This window comes from Melopsittacus undulatus, chromosome 8 (assembly GCF_012275295.1).
Source record: "Melopsittacus undulatus isolate bMelUnd1 chromosome 8, bMelUnd1.mat.Z, whole genome shotgun sequence".
Lineage (NCBI taxonomy): Eukaryota > Metazoa > Chordata > Aves > Psittaciformes > Psittaculidae > Melopsittacus > Melopsittacus undulatus.
In genome coordinates, this window is record NC_047534.1 from 1,654,226 (window position 1) to 1,672,605 (window position 18,380).

The following is an 18,380-nucleotide window of genomic DNA, read 5'->3' on the forward strand; positions in this document are numbered from 1 at the left end:
TTTGGTTTAGCTTGGTTTGGCTCATAATTCAGGTCAAGGTGTGAGGGTTGGATGTAAGTGGTTTCTGACTCTGTGCAAGAGAAACGTTAGAGGAGAAAGAGGTAGAAAGCAAATAAAACCTTTTGTGTAAACCTCTGGCAAGGTGTAACATGGCAGTTGGGGTTTACTTCCAGCTACAACAGAGAATACACGAGGATTTGGTTTTAGTCCTGAGGTGACCTGAGGATTCATGTGTTCGATGGTAGCAGGTCCCTGCCTTGGCTTTCCTCCCTCACTGACCCTTGGCTTTCCTCTCTCCTCCTTCACAGCTTAGCAGCAGCCTCAAGCAAAAGCCTGTCAGTGCAGGCAGGAGAGGATGGATGGTCTTGCTTGAGCTGTAAAACACAAACCCCCACTCTCAGGTTCTGGTTTCCCCACTGGCATTTGTAGGTGTGGGTGCAGCAACATCTTGAAACCCATAATGTTTCTTTTTGCTTGTAACCAAATGCTAAAGCAAACAGGGGTAAGACAAGCTGCTCATTGAACCAAATGTTGCCTTGTTTATCAGAATCTCTCCAGCTGACATTTACCAGGCAGGCACATAATGCACACAGGCACATGGCTGGATGTGAGCTGTGCACTCACACATTCCTTTCAAGATCTGCCCTGAGATAAGAATTACTCCTGTCAACTTAAAACTGTTCTTGCACTGATTTGAGGGCATAAATGTTGCTCGGTTGCTTCCTGAACCAGTGGCCACTTCTTGTATCTGCCACTCCTTGAGGCAGAGCTGTGCAGTTTAATCCTGTGTGGAGAGTCAGCTTCTTTCCTGACCCCTTTGGTCCAGGGAATGCATTGGTTTGTATAGAAAAGTGGCTTTGCAGCTGAAACAGCCCAAAATGCTCTGCTGCAAGCATCACAGTTGCCTGTTCAGAGCTCTCCTTCCCAACCCTGACCACAGCAGTGATGTTCAAGAAGAAAACCTTATTTATAGGCTACTTCCAAGCTATGGCTTTCCAAAAATGCCTTTATCCAGAACTTTTCAGGCTGCCAATGCAGAACATTGCTCTAGGCAGAGTGCTTGGAAGGCTGAGCCACTCTTAAGCCAGGAGATGTTCTGGTGAGTGCCTGCAGAGCCCTCCTGGGTTACTCCTCTGTGGTTCTGCACATAGGTGACAGCAGCTTTGGTCCAGAGCAGGATTAAGATTGCTGTGCAAGGACAGAGTGAGCCACTGGGCAATGCTGTTTGATTCACTGCCACCAAGATCCCAGTTCTCACAGGTGGGCATTTTCTGAGCAGTGTTTCCTTGTTTGTGTTTTTGGAGAGCGAAGGAAGGAAGAGGCTTCACACAGGCTTGTTTCAGTCAGTGGGAGTCTTTCTTTGCATTCCAAGTCCCAGTAAGCCTCAGATCTGTCCAGGGAGGATAAAAGGTGGAGCTAAGTGCAAGTAATGACTGTATCATAACTCCATTCTTGTGGGCTTGGAGCCTTAGACCGCAGGGTTTGCATCCCTCCTTCTGTGAGCTCCAGGCATTTCCCTTTGTCAGGTTTGACTCTGTTGTCTCACTGAAGAGAAAAGCTTTGCTCTAGGCTGACACTTGACCCTCCTGTCTCTATCTTTCCTTCTGCTTCTCTGTCCAGTCTGGTTCGGAGATCCTCCTAAAAGGTGCCCTTGTGTCTGTCACCTTCTGATCTGTTGTCCAAAGGGTAATTAAAGCGAGGGTTGAGCACTGCAGCTGTGTCATGTTGTGCTCCTCCAGGACTCTTCAGTGGAGTCTACCTTGTCTGAACATTCTGGTGTGATTTTGTTCTGCAGCCTCTTCTTTTGGCACCTGCTGATGGGAGATTCCCTCTTAGATGTGCTCATACAATGAAGGGATCCAATGTGATGGACAGGGATATAAAGAATGAATTTAGTCTCCCTTTCAGAGCTGTGTGGTTCCAGATCTCTTTCTATACCTTGGTGGTGTTGTCCCAGCAGGACCCTGACAGATTCCTCCTTCAGGAGACAACTAAGGAAGAAATTGATGAATACCTTCTTACTTCCAGCAGCCTCCCTCGCCTTACTCTGCAGTTATGGCAGTTTGCTTGTCTTTGCTATGTGGTATGTGTTTGCTTTCAGCCTTCAGTGTGACTATAGAATCTCCATAGCACCTGCAACATTTTAGTCTCTTTAACAGCCTATTTTGGTTTCTATTCAGCAAAGTTTCTTATGTTGTGCTTTGCTTTTCCTGTTCTTAAACCTTGCCTTCCAATTCTGGATCATGCTCTGTGTTTAAGGTTAATGAAGAGGAGTGTCTGACCACAGTAAGCTCTGATGGCCCTCACAAGGTTACACAGGAGCTCTGCTGTAGTAAAAGCTTGAGTCCCATCGTGGAATGGTGCTCCTCTGACCTCATGGGAGGCCTGGCTTTCCAAGGGGACACAAAGCCACTTTTGTTCTGGATGGAACCCAAGGGGAAGTGCAGTGACTGTGCTGAGCAGGGTGGCTGACGTGCATGTGGGGATGGCATCAGGAAGGGTTTAGTCTGTGGTGCCACACCTGGCTTGACATGGCAGCAACACCTCCGGAATCAGCTCCAATTCAGTGTTGCTGAAGAGCACTTGAGCTGCACTTGGTGCTCCACACACAGAGTCAGGCTGGGTGAGGAGGCTCTGACTCATTTTCCTACAGCTCCAACCTGGTCCATTCCTGCCCCCCCCATGCACATTCATTGCCTCCCCTCCTGCCCCAGTCTCTAGGGTGTGTTAGAGATTGAGATGCAGACCTGGGGAGCTGTAACTCTCACTTAGGCCCACTTGAGCAGATGCAATGCAACAAATCAGCTCCAGCCTTACTCTATGTGATTATTAGACTCTTGCTTTTCTATGAAGTCTTCAGAAATACTTGAACACTGCGTGATAACAGCTCACTTCTTGCTGTGCTGAAATCATTGCCTGTCTTCTCATCTCTGAGCTCCTCTTACTTCATCTCCTCAACTGTGTGTTCTTTGAATCAAAGACCACCTTGTTCATACAACACCTTGGCTCTGTGCTCCTGGCTCAGCTGCAGGTGGCAGGGACTGGATGTCTCTGCTCAGCCACCCTGTGCACAGACCTAAGGGAAGTATCAGGTTGTTTAGAGATGGAAGTTCCTCCTTGCCTTTGTGAACTCTGGATTCTCTCCCCATCACAGGGCTGCTCTGAACATTCTTTAGGTGTGCATGACTTCCTGGCTGACAGGAGCAGAAGATCCCAACACTCACCATGTCCAGGGCTCCCCAGCAACACAGACCTGTCTGACCCTCTGTCGTGGACAGCCTGTTGGCAATGCTGGAAATCCAAAAGGCACAAGATGCTGAAAGCTTTGGTATTTGAAACGTGATTGAAGGATCCCCATCCATCTCCAGGACACCTCACTTGGAAACCCTGGAGGCTTCCTGCTTTGAACCAGGAGTCTGTGAATCTGGCTACTTACAAATGGTGCATTTCAAGCTTGTATTGATTTGGGTAAGTTGGGATGAGTATTGATGAGAGTCACTTTCAATTGGGCATCATCTGAGTCAGACAAATGACATTATGAATCAGGGTTGCACTTGTTCCAAAGATAAGCACATTAAGTGTGGTAGGAAAGAAGGGAGTGTGAAGAGAGCTGGTGACAATGTGAGTCAACATGTACTTTTCCTGGTGTTGCCACAAACACAGGAGTTAGAGGTGGGCATGATGGGACAAGCTTAAGCCAGGGAAAATCTGGTTTATGAAAACTTGTCTTGAAACCCATCAATAAAGTGACCAAACAAAGATGTTTCAAAACTACCTTGTGGAGAGCACAAGTTTAGTCAGAATCAGGAGATCCCCCTGGCTGCTGTTGCACAGCTCTGAGGAGACCATGGGGAACACCACCACAGGTGATTCAGCTGAAGGAACAGGGCAAACCTATTCCTCAGCTCCTACAGCATCCAGGAGCATGAAGACCCCTTAAAACCAAATGTGATCTCTTTAATAAGAACACTGCTTAGTTTTAAAATAGAGGAGCCTGCAGGAATTGGAAAGCCCAGAGAGTTGTGTCCTGGGATCTTTACAGCAAGGGAATAAAGGGAAAACCCATTTCTGGTGACAGGGAGACAGGGGTCTTTGCAATTACAATTCTGGAGGCACTGGACAACAACATTCCTGCTCAGTGGTCTCATTGTTGTGCTGTTTGTGAATGCAGTCAGGCTGCTACAATAGGAGCTGATGTAAAAACCCACAGTGGCACTTGGGTGCAGATGCTGGGCACCTTGGTGTGAGGCCCAGTGTGCCCCAAGCACCTCAGGAAGGAAAGGCTCAGCAAGGAATTAAGAGAGATGGCCATGCTGTGGGATTTGCCTGCACCAGTCCAGCCTTACGCCAGCGCAGGGCTGCAGGTTTGATTTCAGCCTCACTATAGGCTCAGTGTTACCTCTGTGTCCTAGGAATGACAAGCATTAGCAAATAGCCCATTTATTTGTACTGCTCAACGTTTGTATTCTCAAGGTCTTAAAGGTATGCCCAGTACTCCAAACCCATCCTGTAATTTCAGATGCAGCTTTGAGAAGCCAGAGGCACACCCTGCTTTGCTCACTGAAAAGCAGCCCTCGGTCGTCACAGCTCCACACACTGAGTATCTCTTGAGTAGCGGCTTGCAGGTAGGTGCCAGAGTTAAACATCTCAGTGGGGTGATGCAACTCACACTCTCCTCTGCCAAAGGGGAGCCTGAATTCAGGGCACTGGTAGCAGTGAACCCAGCTTCACGCTGAATTCCCTGTGTGCTGTCCTGTCCTAGGCATAGAGGATCCTCAGGAGTTCTGTGTGTGCTTTGGGTCCAGTTTCAGACAGGTTGTGAAGGGTGTTGGTGCATGTAAGTTTGCACAGGAGGCAGTCACCTTTTCACTTTCCTACTCTTTAGTTTGGTTTTGCAAGTAACTATTCTTCATGTTTGATTTTGCTTGGCTGGGATAAGGTGATTCCTTGCTTCTGGAGGAGCTCTGAAGACCTCTGCAGGAATGCTGCCTTCGCTCCCAGCACTGGGAATCCTCCTTTTGCTTGGTGAGTATTACAGTGATGGGTGTTCCGGGAGGATTTTCTATACCAGCAGCTGTAGTTGAGAGAATCCTTGAAAGGGAAAGACCACTTTATTTAGTGGTTGCTCTAAATCCCTGCCTTTATGCTTGTTCATTGTATCTTTGAACCCAAATATATTAGTTCTTGTAGTAAACAGGGTGAAAAGGCAAAATGGGAGTTCATTCTCCTGTCATTGCAGAGCTGTCTGCTCACTGTCCCTGTTGCTGGAGTATCCAGGGGTCTCTGGGAAAGCACTTAAGAAATAATCTTAGCTGAATCAGATTACCTCTCTATTCCCTACTTTGTCTGTTTTTTTGGGAGTAAGGAATTCCAGAGCAGGATCTCTGTTTCTCTGAGCAAATGTCGGTGCTTTGTTCGTCCTCATCAGACCTGAGATCATGTTTTCAGTGAATATTGATGGTAAAACATGAACTTGGAATGTTGAGAAACAGCTCCATAAAGGGACCATCATTTTCTCTGCACAGGCTTAGTTATCAGTGCTAAAGGAAGAAAAGCTGTTAAACAGTTAATGTCTTTATTTCTTTAGTGGTTGTTGCTGTTCAAACAGCCCAATGTGTTCTGGACACCCTGATGAAAATGGGATTTTCCCCACTTTCTATTAACCACCTGTACCAGGAGGGATGTCCCTGTCCAACAGAAGGGCATAGGTTGCTTGTAAAACTTAATGACTCTTCAAGCAACTTCTTTTAGGTCTGGCAGGTCAGTGGTTCTGGTGTGTTCTCATGTTGGCCCTGTCTCAGCATGCAGCCATGGGAAATCATTCCAGTTCTTTAGGCTGTGCTTGTCCCTATCCATCAACCTATCTTCTTTAGAGAACTGGAGGTGGAGGAAAGGCAGAATATCAGCAATGTGCTGAGCTTGTAGAGGATTTGCATCCAGCAGTTTGCATGTTCTGTCCTTTGGGGATGGAGCAAAGGGAGAAGGAAAACACAAGTTTCTGGGGGTCCTTAAAGCAGTTTCTGAAAGGAAAAGACAGGAGATCTAAGTGTAGTGATGCCACACAATTAGTGTGAATGGGCTTGTAAAGAAGCAGTGGGGAGACAGGGCAGTGCTCCTGGCACAGAAGTGTCCTCATGGAGGAGGAAGGACTGTGGAGGGCAACTGAACTGTGAGCAGCACTGTGTATGTATGTAAAGGAGATGGTCTCTTCTGCTATGGAAGGCTTTGCCACAGCCTGCTGTGCCTGTGGATAGAGCAATGCTGGGAAGGACCTTACTCCCAGAATGATGCACATGTGTCTTAGGTGGTTCATGACATGAGCTGAGCCTGTTCCCTTTGTTGTGATGATGTGAGATGAAGGATTTATTGTCAGACAATGAGGACTAGGGTGATAGTGGGTTGGGGGCCTCTCTGATCCTGGAGGGTGAGAAGCCACCCTGCTTCTTCCCCCTTCTCCCCATGTGGGTGTTTCTGAATGCCACTTTTTGAGTCAATGGGACCATTCACGTGCTTAAACACATGCGTAAGAGCTTTCTGTGAGTGGGAGCCGAGGCTTGGCTCTGTGTTCCCAAGGGCCAGCTCTGAGGTGAGCAGGAAGTGATTACAGAGGTGGGAACAGCCCAGCTTTGTCTGCAGGCAGGGAAGCATGGCCTTGGGGCCGGCCTCTGGCACTGAGCTCTTGGTTATCATTTTGGTAACTCTTCTGGGGCTTTTCTTAGGTGTTAACATTGATGTGTCAGGGCTAAAGCATTGCATATGCTCAGTGTGAGTGTGTTGCCTTTGCCTGTTGCTTAGTGATGATTGTTCATTAATTAAATGATTATAAAGGTGTAGTAATTAATAATCAAAACCCTGTTACACTAATTAGGGTGTATCCATCCCTCCAAGCTATTTTATAATCCTCTTCCTAGTGCAGGTCACTGGGCTCATGAACACATCCCCACTCAGGAAAGCCATTGCCTTCCTCCTCCTTCTCCTCCTCTTTTTCCCTATTACAATTCCATGATAAGGGTCTCCTGTCCTGTTGATTTCAGTGCCCAAATACCACTGTGTGTTTGCCTGATACTGCCCTGGGCCACCTTACCTCAGTCCTATAGCTATGTGGAGTGGAGGAGCCACAGGATGTTGTTTCTGGGTTTTGGGGCTCAGCTCCTCCACATTCCCCCCATGGATCACTTCTGACCAAGTATTTGTAGATAACACCAATCCCAACTGTGCTTCCCACAGTGGGGTTTGAGGGCTGGAGTCACTGATGCTGAAGAGCATTTGTGCTGATCCTGATCTCTGCTACACCTGAGTGTACCCAGCCAGCCCTGGGCAAGCTGGTCCATGGGCCTGGAGATGAGGCATGGGTGAGGGTGATCTTTGTGACCACTGCAGCCTCCTGTCAGTGATCCAGAGTCACTGAGGTTGGTGGTGTTCTCCCTGGGGAGAGATAACAGCTGAACTTCAGAGCTGTGTTACTCCTTGAGCAGATGAGCAAGGCTGGCAGAGAAGTGGAGTTACCTTGAGGTTGCTGTGGTCTGTCATGCACTGAGATGGGTCTGAGGAGGTAGGGAAAGGGGTGGGAGGAGGATGGTGCAGACTGGGCACACCATGTGGCTGATGGTGGGTGAGAGCAGTGAGGGGTGTCTGTGGCAGACAGCTCTACAGGGCCTCACCATGGGCTGGGATCAGGCACAGCTCCCCAAGGAGATGGGTGGAGGTGACAGTGGTGACAACCAAGCCCTGAGTGCGCTGTTAGAGGCACCCACTGACAAAACCAACTGTGCAGTGATTCTGTGCTGGCAAATAGTGAGAGTCAATGTAACCTCTGAAGCCTCCAACCATTGCCTTCTCCCTCACTCTCTCATTTCATGTGGCATTGGTGGCATTCACTTGTTCTGTCCTGTCAGAAACTAGGGGGAAATCCCCACCTTTCCCTTTTTCCTGTTCACAGAAGATGCTGATCTTGACAGGTGCCTAATCTGAAGTAAATAACACTAATGCCAGGGAGATCTGAGTCTCTTTGTTACTGGTTTCCCAAGCTTGCATTTCGCCACCTCTCCAGCACAGCATTGGCAGGGAATATGTAAGTTGTCATCAGCAGCAATGTAAAAGTTGGGAAACAAGGAACAGATGAGGGGAGGGCTTGTGAAGACCTGCTAAGAGCCAGCAGTGACAGCGTGGCTTCCTTCTGGCAAGCTCTGGGGCAGGACTGGCTTGAGGCTGTAACATGTTGTTACCTGTGTCCACTTTCCAGCATGGGGTGACTTTAATCCAGTTGAGGACTTAGCAGGAAAAAGGTATGGAACACAACAGAGGCTTGGCTACAGCTGACATGTTGATGGGGACACAAGAAACAAGGAGAAGCTGTTAAGCTTAAAGTATGGGCATGGTGAGCCAAGCTGAACACTGATCATGGGCTGGCCATGGTGATGAGGGATACTAGGAGAGAAGGACCATTTCTGGAGTCCTTCTCTGTTTCAGACCCTTTCCCTGCCTTTTCCTCTCTGGAGACAGGGATGCATTCAGTCCCTCATGTCATCTAAGACACTGTCCTCTGCCAGACTAACTCAGGAGTTACCTGTGCCTGTTCACCCAGTCACAGCTCTCACAGAGCCAAAGAGAGAACAGCAGAAAGGTCTGACAGAAAGGATGCTGTGAAATCTAGTGCCAAGAATGAGGAATAACATAACATAGTGGGATGGGTGATTGAGGGCCTATTAAGCCACACAGGGGCAGGATTGTGGAAATGAGCTTTGTCCTGGATTTGCTGCTAAAATCATGGCACGTTCTCTTCCAGGTTGGCAGGTCACTGCTGCCTCTTCAGCTGGGACATACCTGGTAAGGCAAACCTGTGTGTTCAAAATACATGTCATCCATGTCTTTACTTGCAAACTGTGTGTGGGTTGGTGGTCAGTGTGGGCCCTTTCCTGGGAGCAGTGCACTGGTGGGAATCAGTTGGTACAAGCCAGATCCAGAGTATGAAGGTGGATGGTAACTGCCCTTCCCCTTTGCCTCCCAAGCAGTGGGTGGGTTGGGAATGGCTTTTCCAGGTCTTTGCAGGGATTCAGTGTAAGCACATCACCAGGCAGGCCAAGGAAGGTGACACCAATTGACCACTCTCAAATCATGGGGGAACAGTCCCTGCCTTCATGCCTGAGTGATGGAGGACTCCCATAACCCTGAACTTCCCTGTTGTAGGAAGCACAGAGCAGGGACTGATAGGAATTTTGCAGATGGCAAGATGGAAGCTCTGGATCTGAGCACTTGTGTGTTTTCAGGCCAGACCTGAGTACAGGTGGTTGCAGCTGACGTGCTCCTCTGCATGCACTGATCCCAAATAATGTTGTGCTACCATTAACAGCATGATAATTTCATGTCTTTTCTCTCTTTCCTTTGGCACAGTGCTCCAGCTCCCCTGTCAATGGTGAGTTTCTTTGGTCTTCTTCCATAAGGAATATTCACTGTACTTCTGTATACATGTTCCTATCACAATGCCTTTATCTTTGTCTCTCTTTCTTTTTTTGGGAATCAGAATCTGCTGTGTGTGCCTCAGTGAAAAGGTATGTGAACCATCAGCAAATTCCCTTAGGAGTAATACTGATCTGTTGGGGATGTCACTTTGGGTAGCAGGAAGCCTCTGAAACCAGGTGTAGCATCTTTCTCCCTGCAAAGCCAGAGGGTTGCCTGTGGGCAAGGGGGGATCTGCTTGTGCTCATTGAAACAGTGAAGGGAAATTGCCTTCCTGGGGCTCTGGGTCTGTGAGGGACAAAGAAAGGCAGGGCAAGTCCTTGGTATGTCAGCTAGCGTGGAACAGGGGGATTTACTGCTCCCAGAACCTTGCACTGGTGCTGAGCTTAGCTTGAGTAGTGCCTGGGGTCATAGGACTCAAACCAGGTCTGCTTTGAGCTTACATTGAGCTTGATTTCTGCCTAAGGGTCAACAACTTAGGAGAATCCTCTCCCTGCTCCCAAATGGTGCCAACAAGTTTGCTTTTTTCCCCACCAGGATCAGCCAAGAGATGCTTCTTGAGGTAGCCCATGGCCGAGCCTCCCCCTGCAGCTTCACTTTTGGTCAATATGCCTGTGCACAGGTAATGGCAATCCCCTTCTTTTCCTGGGTTAGTGTGGTTAGTTATCCTTGGCAATAGTGCTATCTTTTGGCTTAAAAGCGGTCCCACTGCTGGCTGTGGAGTGGCCAAAGCCTTGTCAAGGTTTTCCTTGCAAGACAGAGAGAATGGATGAGGTCAAACACTCGGGGACCATCCAGCTGTGGCTGTGTCACCTTCCCAGACAACACATGCTCCACATCATAAGGCTCAGGAGTGGAGACCTTTCTGGGGCTGTGTGTGGATGTGGGGGATGCTTTTCCAAACCTCTAGAGTCTAAAAATGGACAAAGGAGATTCCAAACCAAGTTGGCTCTTAGAAACTGGCCTTGTGGCATTGAAACAAACCTTCTGCATGGAAGTAACCCTGGTTCATTGAGGTAAACCACAATAAGAAACAACTGCAGTGTGGAAAGTGTCATCTGGAATACTTCAGGTTTACCTCATTGCCTGCTTTTGCCATTATCTCCGAGTTGCTGCCAGTAACTGCAATTGAATTAACAACAATTTGTATTTTTCCCATAAATGTTTCTAACAAAAAGATGTGGTTTCTTCTAATATTAGTTATGAAGGGGGGGGGGGGTTGTTTCTGTTTCACTGGGAATTGTTTCTGGAGTGAGGATGTTCCCTGTGGAGGTTTCCACTTTGATCAGATGGCTTGTGTTTGATGGGGAACCACTGTGAATAAAGCTTTCTAAAGCCACCCTTTGTCTGGGGGAGCACAGGTTAGGTAACAGAAGGCTCCAACATTTGGAACTGGATAAGTTCAGACTTGTTTCAAGCCAGTGTATGTTGGACTTTATCCTGGCTCTTCTGTCAACAGGTTACATCACCTTAATGCTGAATGCAGACCTGAAGGTGATTGCATACTGTAGCATCTCTAAATATGACACACCTTTTATTGTTTCTGTGAGCATTTGCCTTTTCTCTTTCAGAGTGCTTGGCTCCAGGACCTTCCGGATGATTTCCTTGTATCCTTATATATGTGCCTTGCCCCTAAGCCTGCCAGTGCTGTGGATCCAGAATACTCTGTTCTCTTCTTTTCCAAATATGATGCCAAGAAGCTTATAGCTGCTCTCACCATGTTCAGCCAACAGGTGGGTATCACATATCCAGTATTTTCTCACCTGCAGCATTAATGGCTTTAACATTACCTTAGATTTTCACCTTGACATCATCTTATTTTGAAGCGGGCACCATTTCAATCAGCAAATCTCCATCAACACCTTTGCAGAGTTCTGTGCTGCTAAAAATAGCTGGGGAAACAGAAGTAATAGGCATGAGTTCACAGAGGATACCTGCTGCTACTTGCAGTGACCACATAGGCCTGGGATTCTAATGGGAATTACAGGCTGGCTGTACTTGAACTGTATGAAAGACTCACTGCCCACAGAGGGGATCCTTGCTCTGGGTGATCCTGTCCATAATGTTCATATTCCCATGAGTTCCTGTTCATGTTTGTTTAGCAGTCCATATTCACTGGAACTCCTGTGTTCTCTTGCCTTCAGTTTTCTCATGTGCCTCTTTCTCTGGAGTGGAGCATGATCTTCATTAATGGCCTGTGGGAGAAGATGTTGGAAGTGCCTGACATTGACAGCCCCCCTGTTTTGTCTCAGTGGATCCATGAGGGGCTTCAACCATTCCTGGTTAAGCCCAAGATCTTTGCTTGCCTTCATGCCAAAAACCTGTCTTGTGAGACATTTCAAATGATGTAAGTGCTGAACACAACCAGCATTTCAGTCCATGTTGCTGAGATAGCAAAGGGGCCCTTACTGCAGCCTCCCAACACTAGGGGCTGAACCCTGTAAGCACTGTGCTGATGCAGGCCCAAGTAGGGTCTCTCAGAAGCTTTGTAACACCCCCACTGACTCTGTAACTGGTCCTCTATGTCAGTCAATGTGTGTGCAATGATAATAGCACTGTGTTTCCAAAGCAGTGCCAAATGACTGTGGGGGCTGTTGGGAAGGGCAGTCACACTGGTAGCTTTGAGAAGTCATTGAGAACATCAGTCTCCAAGTTACAGCCACTTCTGTGAGCTTCCATCCCTGCCAGGGGTGGATTTGACTTCAGCTGTGTTTGAGATGTCTGCTTTTCTTATCCATCTTTAGAGTTGCTGCCCTGAATGGCATATATTCTGACCTTCCAGTGGAAGAACAGAGGAATCTTTATGCTGGGATCAAACACTACCTCATCCAGGATGGTAAATGACTTGATTTTCTTTAAGAAACAACATAATGCATTAAGTATATTGTCTTTTCCATAGAAATGGGGTGGGAATATGACAGTGATAAGTGGTTATCAGGAGTCTTTTTCCCTGTCTGAAGACTATTAATCCAGGATTTGTATATGCTGACTTACAACCTCTGCAGATGGCATTTACTGCTTTTGTTGTGAAAGAACAGTGCAAGGTTTGATTCTGAGAGCTGAAGACTGGTGATGAAATGTTTGAAGGGCTGTGAAAGAGTGAGGCATCTGTCTTGTCCTGTGTGCATTTGTAATCTGAATGCACAAACACATGGATTTGAGCTTAATGTGTGATCAGAGGCACTTGGCAGCTCCCTGCTGACTGAGTTCTCTGATAAGACTGAAGTCTGTTCCGCATTTGGAAACCCACAGTCTCCCCTGAGTTCCTGATACAGTGCAAGTCTAATTTTATGCTGTCTGCCTGTTTTGCAGAAGCAAACCAGAAATGCTACAATGCAGCCATTCCAGGTCTGAATTCCACTGCTTGGTTTGGAAATTATCTTGGATCGTTTTTGGAGCATGCTACTGTTGGAGACCTGCAGCTTTTTGGTGATGAAGCAACAGTAAGTGCATTGTAGTGATGAAGAATCTGAAGTGTGCAGAGTGCCTAGGGGTTGTCCTCCTGCCCTGGCCAAAATTCATGGAGATGCTGCCAGCAAGAATATTTCTCTTGTTTATTTATGGCAAACAGTCACTTCAGTTCTTATTTTTCCCCCTTCATGATTTTTGGCATGAGTTACCTGCACACAAGTTGGTTTCACATAAGTAATTGTGCAGAAGATGAACTGGAGTCAATCAGAGGAGCAACCTCAAGACTGGACCAATGCCTGGGCCTGGTTTGGTGAATGACTGTACCAGGTGTGAGTGGTGCTGCAGAGGCAGGGCCTCTCTAGCAGCATTGCCACCTTTGTGCCTTACAGAAGTCAGAGACAGGTTTACATGCCCTCAGAATGCAAAGATAAAGGAAACAAGGTCCCAGTGTATTACTTGAAACCAAAAGATTACTCTCCTCATAACTTTAAAGCTGGTGAAAAAGCCTTTATTGCTTGAAGTGAGCTTTGTTCAAACTGTCCCAAAATGATTGTCAGGATTTCAGTATCCATCTAAATTAATTTTGTTTGTTTCCTATGTCAATACCAGCTTCAAAGGTTTACGAGGGATCCAGTCAATATACAGATGATCAGCAACCTCACCTTGCTCCGGGAGACAGCTCTGTACTATACCTCACTATTGACCTCTGGACCTGGTTTTCCTTTATCAAGGTACAGGACCTGACCTGATCATCCACCTGATTTAGTTTAGCATCATACTGTGACTTGGCAAAACCCCCCTGAGTGGTGATTTTGATGCCTGCTTCTATGAAATCTCTAAAGCCTTTTTCTGTTCCTCAAATAATTGCATGGCACTTGATCTTGGGGAGGGCCAGACCACAAGTTCCACATCTTGGGTAATGACTGTCAGGCAGTAGCTACCAGCTAATGGCTTGCAGTGGTTTGGTACTTTGAATGACACAGCAGTGCTCTCTGAACAGAAACATCAGAGCTAAAATGGATCAGGGGAGATGTGCACTAGAAAAGAGCTTCCTTCTGTAAAAAGGAAAGATCTGACAGAGCCACTCTTTATCATACTGGCAACTTCCCCTTCTTGTCTCCCACTTTCAGCCTCCCAGACAGACTTGTTTGCTACCTGAGCCCCTCTGCAGTGAGCAACCTGAGCAGAGATGATGCTTTGAGCTTGGCCCAGAGGATCACCAAGAACTGCCCATTGAACCAGACACACAGAGGAATAACCGGAGAGAGAGCTCCCTCCTCCCTGACAGCAGAGGAACTGCAGGTAAGGTCCTGTCTGGCCTTGCACCTCAGTTCTCCATTCACCTATGCAAAACCTGTGAGATTGAGGATTCATGTACATGCTTGTGTACACTCCTGGAGGTCATCTTGTGGTTCTTACTGTGGCATCTGGCTGATGTCTCCTAATCTGAAGATTCCCAGGGGGAAGGCAATCCATCAACAGGCATCACACAAGTTTGAGGCAGAAAGTAGTGCCTTAGGACATCCAAAGGCTGTAGCATCAAACAGGCTCACTTCATTGCTTCTCTGACTTCTCTGTCTATGTGGGGCCTTTTCAGGTTGCATCCTCTCTGGTGAGAAAGTTTGAGCACTTCCCTCCTGAAATCCTACGTGGATTGGGCCAGGCTGCAGTTGGGCTGTCTATATCCAGCATTGAAAACAGCATCAGGGATGAAGACCTTGAAGCATCTATTTCTGCCCTGGGTAAAGTTCGTGGCTGGAGTGCTGAGCAGTCCAGCACCATTATCAACAAACTGCTTTGCTCTGGCTATCAGGTATAAAGGATAAGGTCCACAAATGCTCCTCACACCTGGTAGAGGTAGCTGCCAGCAAGTGAGGTTTGGTGCTTCAGGTACTTATCCCTGCATGTATTCCCTTTCAGATCACGGATGGACAGAGCCTGGCAAAGCTGGGGAGCTTGGTGGCTGGCCTCAACAGCAGCATGCTTCGAAGCCTGTCTTCAGAAGTGATCTTGGAAGCCATCAAGTTGCCTGAGTTTGTTGAGCAGATGCTGCCCCTGCCCTCTGATCTGAAAATGGCATTTGTGGAAAAGGTGAAGTCACTTTTCAGGCATCAGAAATGATCAAAGCTTCAGTGACTCACAGCGAGAGCAGCAGTTACCTGGGGCCAGGCACTGACACACACCCAGACAGCATTCCCTTGGGGTATTTGTCATTGCTAAACAGAGTGTGCAGCAGGACAAACCTCTCAAGTCACTATCACTGTGCTTGTGTCACGTCTTTGGCTGCCAGCCAGCGTGTCCTGCCCGGCCTCTTGGAGACAAGGGCAAAAAGGACAGTTGCTTTATGGGGTAATCCCATAAACTGCTCCCCACTGACTTGAAAAGATGTTCTCAGAGACAGGATATTGCCATGGTTTGGAGCAAGAACCTGTGAGAAGTGAAGGTGGTTTAGAAAGTCCCTTTTAGAGTAGACTGATCTTTCAGCAATGCACTGATTCATCCCCCATGTGATCCTGTAGGATGTAGAAACCCCTTTGCCTTTCATCTCACCATGACTTTACCCTTCAAGTTGCATGTGTACCATTCAAGTTTGTTGTTACTCATCCTCCCTCTGGTAGGAAAGACTCTGAGCTGTGTTTGGCACCAGAGGCCCTGCTTATGGCATGTTCTGGGGCAACGATGCAGTGTGAAGCATTAGGGAAATAACATCTCATTCACTACAAGATTATTCTGTAATGTGCCTTCCCAAGTTGAGACATAGTTTGCATTGGCAGAGAAGACAGGTATGTTCCTCCTTTCTGGCTGTTAAACATTTTTAGGGCATAAAGCCAGGAAGTGGGAAACTGATAAGTGAGAGATTGTTCCCATTCATCAGGACTCCAGGTAGTAGCTCCAAGCAGCTCTTCTGGTCTGATGAATTACGTCAAACAGGATATATTTCACAGTGTTGGGTCTCAGAAACAGCCAGATGATCAGCAGGGGTTGCTGATCCAGTTTGTCACTTCTTTGCCAGTGGCTGTTCATTTTAGCAACAGTGTTTGAATGATCCATCTTGGTTTGGTTTGGTTTTCTTTTTGAAGCTTTCCTCCAGTGTCCACCACCCAGCTGACCTGGTTAAATATGTCCCTGATGCTCTGGCCAGTTACATTCCAAAAGCATTGCTGGTTTTTGAGGAGGAGAAGCCAAATATTCAAGATATCAACAGTAAAACGTGGACGAGAGAACAGGTAATATGCTGGAGGCTTGTCCTCTCCTTACCCATCAGTGTCAGCCCTGGGCTCTACAGAGCTGTGAGTCTACAAACCTGTCTGAGATTACAGGTGAATGTTGCAGAGGAACATGGTAAACCATTGACACTCTGCTTTGCTTCACAGGCTGCCATGTTTTTCAGTGATGTGATAAAGACAGAGCCTGACTTCAGCAGGTACTGTTTTAGTTCCTCCTTTTCCCTTGTTTTTGTTTGCTTTCACTGCAATTTCCATGTTTCCTTTGGTACATTTGGTACCATCATACTGAATCCCTAACAACAGATGGGAAATATCATGCAAACCTAAACACAGGCACATGGCATCAAGACTTACCAGGGTGTCAGCTGTGAAATGTACCCATAAGCCACACTTGCTTTCTGAAATGATGCTGCTGGCTCAGACTGCATCTGGAACCTTGCTCTGACTGCCTCGGGGGAGGCATTTCTCATGTATCAGTCTTCCACAGTGCTATTCCAGAGATTAAATTCAGTGGGGCTGGTTTATGTCCTTTGTCAACTCTTGTTGACAAAGATTCTGTGATTCATGTGCCTGCAGCTGGCAGGACCTGTGTTTCTTTTGTCATTGGAATTTTGGGGTGCAGTGGGAGCATGTTCCTTCCTGAGTACATCAGCCCATGGGTTCTGGTGTTGCTTTGCTATTCCCAGCACTGTCTCCTGGTGTGATGCTATCACTTCTGAGGAGTTTGCGACTCATCTGATAATCCTCAGGGAGGGAGGACTCAAAGGAAGCTGTAGTTTGTATCCATAGTTATCCTGTACTTCGGGGATGCTGCTGACACATTGAGGCATGACCCCATCCCGGAGCAGTCTGTTGTTCCTCACGGAGGAAAAGGTTGGGTAAATTGAAAACCAAGGGGCTATTTTCTCAGCTAACTGCACATGACACGTTTCTGGTGCTATTTCTGTCAATGGTTATGTATTATTTTTCTCAACCATTTGGATTTTGCTCAGTGTTTGCTATTGCGAAAGCTGCTTCGGGCCTGATGCTGGCTGAAGAAGCATAATTCCGGGTCAAAAAAAAGGATATTAGGATAAAAACCTTGATTATAGGGGGGAAAAATATCTCCTTTGGTTCTCCATGACTGAATAATGCTCAAATGAACTTGATACTCAAGAGCAAACTGCAAAGGTGGAGGGAGGGATGAGGCCGCCTACATTAATATCGCATAAAGGTTGCAAAGTTAAGCAATCGAAAGATGGCATAAGACAGCGTTAGGTTGAATATGTAATCATAACTTCCCTTTGTGTGTGCGCTGTTTGTCAGGGAGAATGCAATCTTGTGTTACTTACAACTGTCAATAAATAGATATTTAAGATAAGCTCGATCATGTAATTAAAGACTTGTGACACATGGCCAGATGCTCTGCCTTTATGTTTGTGTAAATGAGAGCAGAGGGTGGCTGTGTACCACAGTGCCTCTGCTTGAGTGGCTAAAAAAAGCCTCTTTGTCCCAGTGCAACTGCATTTGCTGCATCTAGATGGCATGGAGGGATGGGACCGTCCCCTCCATGGGGCAGAAACGGGAACTGAAAACTGTAGTGATGTGACGGGTTAAAGGAGACTGGATGTGGGTTTGCAGCTGCTTGTGAAAGGTGTGCTCTCGAGCAGGGAAGTTGCCTGCTCGAGGAAGAGAAGAGAAGAGAAGAGAAGAGAAAGAAAGAAATGAAAACCATTATATATATCTGCAAAAACAATGGAGTCAACACTGGTGGCCTGCTGATTTCATGAAGCTTTTCCATATGGAAAACAATGAAAGTTTTAAGGACTTCTCCCTGAGCCCTCCCAGACTGCAGACTGTTCAGTGATGAGGATCCACACAGCTCCACGTCACTTTCAGTGTGTGGCATGGACTGAAAACACAGCGGGGAGTGTGATCCTGTATTTGGGATACATGGATACTGCCTGGGGTGGGGAGTTTGTCCCTGCATTTCCACTTCCACTATGAGTCTTTGGATGATGTTTATTTGACCAGTGATGTCTTCTTCATCTCCCACACAGATCAAGACTAACAATTTTGAGGGGATGGAGTTTGGAGTGCATTAAGCTTTGGGAATGTGGGAGGCTTGTGGTTGCTGTATTTATCCTTGTCCTTCTGATCTGCCTTCTGTTCAGGCTTTCCCAGTCAGTCCTCCAAGGCTTCACATGTGCAGCTGCCAGTGATGTGGGAGAACAAAGATTTCAGGAGCTGGCCAAAGTCATGAGGAAGAAGAATGTCAAGCTAGGAGAGGACCAGGTCAGTTGCTGT

The 18,380-nt window shown here is 47.1% G+C and overlaps 1 protein-coding gene across 2 annotated transcripts in view; it reads left to right on the plus strand.

The window, feature by feature from the left end:
• MSLN (mesothelin) overlaps positions 1 to 18,380 on the plus strand; it is a 28,495-nt gene that overhangs the window by 3,129 nt on the left and 6,986 nt on the right. The window contains exons 2-19 of one of the 2 annotated variants that reach the window (XM_034065464.1): positions 3,155 to 3,468; positions 4,520 to 4,625; positions 4,940 to 5,025; positions 8,786 to 8,826; positions 9,391 to 9,412; positions 9,521 to 9,548; positions 9,994 to 10,078; positions 11,028 to 11,189; positions 11,601 to 11,803; positions 12,201 to 12,292; positions 12,769 to 12,899; positions 13,477 to 13,598; positions 13,998 to 14,169; positions 14,465 to 14,680; positions 14,788 to 14,958; positions 15,948 to 16,094; positions 16,242 to 16,291; positions 18,248 to 18,368. In XM_034065464.1, coding sequence (XP_033921355.1) covers positions 4,983 to 5,025; positions 8,786 to 8,826; positions 9,391 to 9,412; positions 9,521 to 9,548; positions 9,994 to 10,078; positions 11,028 to 11,189; positions 11,601 to 11,803; positions 12,201 to 12,292; positions 12,769 to 12,899; positions 13,477 to 13,598; positions 13,998 to 14,169; positions 14,465 to 14,680; positions 14,788 to 14,958; positions 15,948 to 16,094; positions 16,242 to 16,291; positions 18,248 to 18,368 — 1,806 coding nt within the window. In that variant the 5' untranslated portion in view covers positions 3,155 to 3,468; positions 4,520 to 4,625; positions 4,940 to 4,982. Of the gene's footprint in view, positions 1 to 3,154; positions 3,469 to 4,519; positions 4,626 to 4,761; positions 4,838 to 4,939; positions 5,026 to 8,785; positions 8,827 to 9,390; positions 9,413 to 9,520; positions 9,549 to 9,993; positions 10,079 to 11,027; positions 11,190 to 11,600; positions 11,804 to 12,200; positions 12,293 to 12,768; positions 12,900 to 13,476; positions 13,599 to 13,997; positions 14,170 to 14,464; positions 14,681 to 14,787; positions 14,959 to 15,947; positions 16,095 to 16,241; positions 16,292 to 18,247; positions 18,369 to 18,380 lie in introns of those variants that run through there. The other variant, XM_013128032.3, reaches the window with a different exon arrangement.